The following is a 7,500-nucleotide window of genomic DNA, read 5'->3' on the forward strand; positions in this document are numbered from 1 at the left end:
CCTTAATTGAAGAGTGGCACCTGATCCAGTTAATTTACTTGTGTATAATCAAGAAACTAATCCTGTTGATGTTTACTCGTAGCGCTCGGTCGCTGCCTGTGAGGCATACAGTATGTACAGTATGGGCTGTTGGTCTCATGTCTCCAAGCTTTCCATCATGATTTCCTCCTTGATGTTTTCTCTTCACAGAACATTTATTCAGAGAACATGTTTAATCACGCCTCCTCTTCACCAACTCATAATATTCACAGAACAGCAGAGGTTCACATTTTCTTTTGCCGACTTTCTGAAAACTCAGTTAAAATAACGCAATACATTTGGATGGAGACCCAACACACACACACACACGCACACACGCACACGCACATGCACACACACACATACACACATACACAAGCACACACACACACACACACACACACACTGAAACCCCCCACAAACTAACTGCCACTGACTGATGACAGATAAACACTGGTCTAACTGACTTTATCACAACGCCCTTACACACACACACACACACACACACACAGACACACACACACACACACATGTGCACGCACGCACACACAGACCCACCACAGTTAAGCTGTTGTGTTAAAGGAAGTTAGGGGACGGAGAGGGAGAGAGAGAGAGAGAGAGTGTGTGTGAGTTCTCTGTGTGTGTGTGTGTTCTCTGTGTGTGTGTGTGTGTGTGTGTGTGTGTGTGTGTGTGTGTGATATTACGTTAGTTACAGTAGCTCTAATGACACACCTCTGTTACATGACTACTAATCTGACCCAGCAGAGAAACGGCTTTTATGTTTTAAAGACCACATGAGACGGGTCTGAAAACAGACTGAAAACAAATATTGCCTGAGATGAAAGAGGGTTGAGAGGCGGGCCATAGCGTGTCGATGATTTGATTTGACAGTTCTGGGGACTGGAGTTCACATTGGCCAATCCTGGCGCTTGAATTCTGTGAATCCCACTCGGTGAAATTGATGGATCCCACCGGACTTGGAGGTCAGAACGAGCTGGCACTGCTCTGCGCAGTCTGCACCGCAAAATACTGTATTTCACCTGACAAATCTGAAACCTACCAGTCACGTTTCAATAACAGTCCATGTACAAACACAATATCATGTAAATACAGTTCTGTGGAGTGCGTTGTCACTGGCTGGCTCATTGTGTGAGATCCCCAGATAGGACTGATTGTCTGCCTCTGTCAGACCTGGGCAAAAGGCGGCCCGCGGGCCACATGCGGCCCGCGAGCGCCCCCTGTGTGGCCCGCGCTGGAATTGCACAATTTTTTTTTTTTTTTTTTTTTACAGTGCACCTGAATGCAACATGCAAGGTACCTGCTGAATAAGTGTCCAAATGTTCATGTCATTCTGGCCAATACTCCACTTCTGTTATAACATTTCAGTCTGGAATGGAATATCTTTCAATAATCTTTATGACTAAAAGGCTAAAAGTAATCTCATGTGTAAGAAATTACTGTTCTACATTGAAGTAAAAATGGAAATAATTAACTTGTTGGTTTTGGATTTATTTTGCTTCAAGAGTGCATTTTTGTTCGTGTGACCCTCAACACAGGCTTTGAGAATCCCGGGCCACTTACTGATACTTATGCTTAAATTAACACACTCATATTCTGGTTTTTTTTAAAGAAAAACATTTTGGCTAGTGGAAATTCTAATTGGCTGGTAACTTTAAAATATAGCAGCCATATTGGCAGGTGGTCAAAAAAGTTAATGGCATAGGAGTGAGTGAGAAAAGGATCAAATATTGGTGTTTAAGACTGAATAATGACATCACAACTGTTAATTTAAAATGAGGTATTCCTCTAAACCTGACTTCAAATGCCCCCCAAAAATTTGCGCCGGCGCCGTTCGGCCCCCAACGCTCAGCAAAATCTGGCGCTCTGGGAGCGAGGACATTTTTTTGTGGTCCTCTCTATCATCAAAGTTCCTGGGTTACGGCATGACAATATTTGTTCGGCCCCCAGCAACAATCTGGGTTTCTCATGAAAAATAATTGCCCACCCCTGCTCTGGATAGACTGCTCTTTCCAAGCCGAGGCAGAGAGTGCTGCCTGCCAGCTTGAAATGTCCGAGTGGCCGGGGTAAGAGCCAGTTACATTCATGTTATTCCTGGAATGCGAGTTCAACGAGCCAGCAATTGGGGGAACCCAGAGTCTATTTCGGCAAGGAAATAGATTCTGGGACAGCCGAACCTTTTTTTGAGGCTTCCCTTACAGTGCGAATCTTCCTCCCGGGACTTCCGCCTCCGTGCAGTGCGCGAATATACTGTATGGGCCCTATCGTCATACGGCGCTATCATTTGCGCACCTCTTGCTATCTTCCCTGCGTCTTAGCCTATCATCTTCCTCCCGCAAGTGTCATTTTGCGCTCTGGCGAAGATACCATCGCCATGTTCTGAGATGAAGATTGATTGACAGCTGTCATGTCTTTACTTTACTTTACTTTACTTTATTGGCATTTAGCAGACGCTTTTATCCAAAGCGACGTACAGTACAGCAATAAAAAACTGATAGAAAAGCAGTACAAACCAGCAACAAACGGACAGCATAAACAATAATAATAAACAGCAATAATAATATGAATAGACAGCAATAATAAATTAATTAAATGATTCATGCTATAGTCAGGTGAGACAAATTGTCAAGTCAAATAATCCATTGTTTAAAAACAAAGAAAAGGTGGTGTCTGAGGAAAGTCAGTCAGGGGGGAGTCAGAAAAGAAAACAAAGAAAAGAAAAACAAAGAAAACAAAGAAAAGGTGGTGCCTGAGGAAAGTCAGTCAGGAGGGAGTCAGATGGGATATAAAAAGATGTGTTTTAAGTTTTTTGCGGAAAGAGGGTAGTGTTTCTGTGGTTCTGATTGCGGGGGGGAGTTCGTTCCACCATTTTGGTGCGAGGTGTGTAAACAGTCGTGAAGTGCAGCGATATGGTCCATGGAGCGGCGGAGGGGCGAGACGGCCTGCACTGGTGGAGGGGCGGAGGTAACGGTGGGGGGTTTGGAATTTGATCATGGATTGTAGATATGGAGGAGCTGTAGAGTGAACTGCCTTGAAGGTAAGTACTAATGTCTTGAATTTGATGCGTGCTGAGATGGGTAGCCAATGAAGGTCACGGAAAAGGGGAGTGACATGGGAGAATTTTGGTTGATTAAAGATCAGGCGGGCTGCAGCGTTCTGGATTAGTTGAAGGGGATGAGTAGCGGAGGCAGGGAGACCGGCGAGGAGGACATTACAGTAATCAAGGCGGGATATGATAAGTGCTTGGACGAGGAGTTGTGTTGCGGCTAATGTTAAAAATGGGCGAATTTTACGAATATTATAGAGGGAGAACCTACAGGAACGTGCCGTTGCTGCAATGAAATTGGAGAAGGAAAGATGGTTATCAATTATTACTCCAAGGTTCTTGGCAGATGAGGAAGGGGCTACAGTGGTGTTATTGATGGAGATGGAAAGATCGGTCAGAGGGCAGTCTTTACTGGGGATGAGGAGGAGTTCAGTTTTAGAGAGGTTGAGTTTCAGATGGTGCGCAGACATCCACTGACAGATGTCTCTGAGGCAGGAGGAGATGCGTGATTTGATATGTGTGTCAGAGGGGGGAAATGAAATGTAAAGCTGGGTGTCATCGGCGTAGGAGTGATAGGTGAAACCGTGGGATGAAATTATATGGCCAAGGGAGTGCATGTAAAGAAGGAAGAGAAATGGACCTAAGACTGAACCTTGGGGGACACCGGTGGTGAGAGTGCAGGGCTGTGAAAGAGTTTCTCGCCAGAGGACTTGGAATGTCGTGATATGATTGTTTGAAATGGGGTAGAGATTTGATAGTTCTTCGTGACGTCAGCATACTGATTAGTGAAATCCTGAAAATGAACTTTTGGTTTGAAAAAATGTGAAAAACGAAATAAATTATATTTTTTTGAATTTTTTTAGCATACATTATTAATTAAATAGGTGCACTGAATACCCAGGGATGTGATCTAAAATAGAAAAAAGTAATTTTTAATTTCAGCTCGACTTTAAAGGTGGTGACGGCTCACTTGGCTGGAGATGTGCTCAGCAGTTTTGGGCAGTCACTTAGTTATTGTAATTTTATTACTTTTCCTATTAATGTAAGGGATTGCAATTTCCAAAACAGTAATAATATTACAGTTACTAATCCAAGTTACTTCAAGTTACTTGATGTTATTAGTATTAGCATTCTCCATTCAAATCATTTGGACAGTTAGCATTAGCATTATCCAATCAAAGTCATGGGACAGTTGGCATTAGCGTTCTCCATTCAAGTGTGTGTGTGTGTGTGTGTGTGTGCGTGCGCAGAGGTGGCTGTGGGAGCTCCACAGGAGGAGGACCTGAAAGGGGCCATCTACATCTACAATGGCAGGAAGGAGGGTGTGACCTCCACACCTTCTCAGGTAGCACACACACACCTTCTCAGATAGGCCTACAACCTGCAGAGTACTGCAGCACTGTATGCCCGTTGATGTCAGGGGTCAGAGGTCAACATGGTTCGTGGTTTCCTGTCAAATATTTCAGGACTTGTTTATGCAGGGACTCAAGCGGCTTTAAGATTGTCTTGTTTGCCTGAGGCAGTTGTGATGTCATCACCAGTGATGCCACTCGAGCAATTGTCTTCTTCTTAGTTAAAATTGGTGAAGTGGTGTCTGTCTGTGTCCGTCATGATTATGACAGAAGTCACTCAACTGAAAATTATCTTATACAAGTGCGCAACTGTATTGATATTAATATTAATAACTTTATTTATATAGCACTTTTCAAAACAGAGTTTACAAAGTGCTCTACATGCATAAAAACAATAGAGGGAGTCAAGCAACAAGTACCGGTACAGAACAAGATGTCAAGGGCAATAACAAATATCAATGTACAAGACAAATGTGACCTGCTCTGACAAAATCAGTCACATTGATCCCGAAACACATTTTGAGTTTTATACACTATTGGAAAGAGGAGAATGTAAGCTTTCTTATGATATCCAAATTATCTTTCTACTCCAAAGATTGAGTGAGACACACCCCTTTATGTCTTGACTTGTCATTGCACCTTACCGACCTCCAACTTATCTCATGGACTATTAAGGAAGAGGTATCACTCTGTGGGGAGAAAACTGAATGGGATTGAATTGGGTTTGCCAAAGATCTTTTGTTGGGAAGAAGGATTACTCTGAATATATTTTTGTTGGTTTATTATTAAAGGATTGTCATTTTTCTGTTGGAACTGTGAACTATTTTCTATGTGGATTATTGAACTTTTTTTCTGTGGATATTTGGACATTTAAGTAAAGGGAATCTTTCTTTTGTTTGTGCTTCAATACACTGACTTTCTGAATTTACTTGTGTGCATTGTCTCTCTGTGTTTTGCTGTTCATTGTGTGCAGTGTTGGTTTATTCATTGATTGCAATTACTTGGTGTTTGGATTTATGCAATGTGGGTCCATGACAGAGTGAAAGGAACTTTGATTCATGTATCCATGTGGGGGATTGACCTTAAAAACCTCAACTAAAATATGTGGGAATGAACCCCGGCTGGCACCCCGTGGCACCCCACACCCCGCACCCTGGCTGGCACCCCGCAAACCTATAGGCAAGCTATTTCAGTTGAATGTTTTGAGTCATCTGAAATGTATGGGCAATCTCAATCTCAATTTCCTCCTGCACCTCTTATCTAGTTTAAGTTAATTGCCCATAAGCAGGACTTCTTTACCATCACATAGTTTAAGAACATTAGACAGATAACCAAAGAACTCATCCTTTGCAGTTGGAGGTCGGTAAGGTGCAATGACAACAAAAGACATTTCGGGAGAAAGCGTGATGGTGACACCAATGCACTCCAAGATGTTATGAGGATTGTTAATTTGGTTGCATTGGATACCTTCTGTAACAAGTCAGTCAGTATTGGAGCTGTGTTAAAGTGCATCATCCCTACAGTACAGTAAACTCCTTATCGGTTGCATTTGCTGACAGGAACAGTGACTGTAACCATGGTGACCACTAACAGAGGTTGTAGTCATCTCGTCACCATAGAAACACTTCCTGTTGATGAAAACATGCAGTGTGTACAGAAGAGGCTCTCTCTGTTCACCACTAAAAATATCCACCCAGCTTTACATTACAATACATTACTGTGGCTAATAACAGCAACATGCTAGTGTGTGTGTGTGTGTGTGTGTGTGTGTGTGTGTGTGTGTGTGTGTGTGTCAGTGTTGGGCAAGTTACTCTGGAAAAGTAATTCGTTACTGATTACTGATTACTCCTTAAAAAAGTAATAAAAGTTACTTTACTGATTACTTTTTCAAAAAGTAACTAGGTACGTTACTAGTTACGTTACTAGTTACTTTCTTTACCCCAAATACCTTACACTTAATTTGTTACATGTCTAGCATGTCACTGTATTCATTATTTTCGCTTTGGTATTATATAGGCAATGTTAAAAGAAACGCCAAAGGCATTTTACTTTGAAATTCGGTTAGAAAGAACAGGAAGTGGTGTGTTAAGACTGGCTAGCTTCACACTGGAAAAGACGTGAAATGACAGTCAGACAGATAGATAACGTGAGTGGTTGCTGTTACTGTCGGAGACGAGTGGTAATAAAACAACAGCCTCAATGCAAACGTTTCAAGCTTCGTTGCTGAAAGAAAAGTCATGATGATCTGTCAACATTCCCTGGGCCGTCTGACTAGGTCAGAAGACTTTGACGAGAAGGTTAGGAAGTAACAAAGTGTACAACACTTATCCGAAGTGTATCTGTTAATCCAGTGAACTGTTAAGGCCTAAACATGGTCGTCCGTCAGAGCCTCGCCCCGCCCTCCCCGTGTGACGGCGGGTGGAGCGCCGTCCTACGGGGAGGGGCCGCCGTCGGCTGACGGGGGCTGCTCGAAAATGTGACTTCACGGCGACGATACGTGCGTGACGACAGCTGCAGGAGAGTTGTGATTGGCCGTTGCCCTGGCTCTTCGTCGTAAAGTCGCCTTTCAAAGCATGATGTTAGATTATAACAACTAGTTGTGTGGCTTAGCCTTCCCAAATGTTGAGGGTCGTTTTTTAGAATTTAATACATAGAATTGGGAACGTTACATTCAATTTCATTCAGACTGCCTGGCACACAATCTCCGCCATTTTCACACGGAGCTTCCGCGGGGGGGGGGGGAGGGGGGGCATAGTGGCGTCCGAGCATGTGGGGCTCGCTGGCGCCGCCAGACGGCGAGACGGCTCCAATTCGAGGCGGACGGACGACCATGTTTAGGCCTTTACAGCCAAGTCTACCTCACCCAGCGTCGCCTTCAATTTAACCTCCATCCGAGGTAGCCAGCAAACGTCTTTCTCTGTGTGGCAGCTTGATATTGTTCTTCGTGGCTATTTTCTCTATGATGCATCGATATGAGGGCGAGTCAACAGTGCAAATAGGTAGCATCTGCCAAGCTGCTCGCACATAGTTTACAAAGGACAATAATGGTCCAGCTTTTGAACGCAT

The 7,500-nt window shown here is 43.5% G+C and overlaps 1 protein-coding gene across 1 annotated transcript in view; it reads left to right on the top strand.

Moving 5' to 3' along the window:
* itga4 (integrin alpha 4) overlaps positions 1–7,500 on the top strand; it is a gene marked incomplete at its 5' end in the record, with an annotated part of 155,792 nt that overhangs the window by 80,518 nt on the left and 67,774 nt on the right. The window contains one exon of the mRNA XM_083638333.1: positions 4,333–4,427. Within this exon, the coding sequence (XP_083494459.1) occupies positions 4,333–4,427 (95 nt within the window). The remainder of the gene's footprint in view (positions 1–4,332; positions 4,428–7,500) is intronic.

This window comes from Poromitra crassiceps (assembly GCF_964638095.1).
Source record: "Poromitra crassiceps genome assembly, chromosome: 6".
NCBI lineage: Eukaryota > Metazoa > Chordata > Actinopteri > Beryciformes > Melamphaidae > Poromitra > Poromitra crassiceps.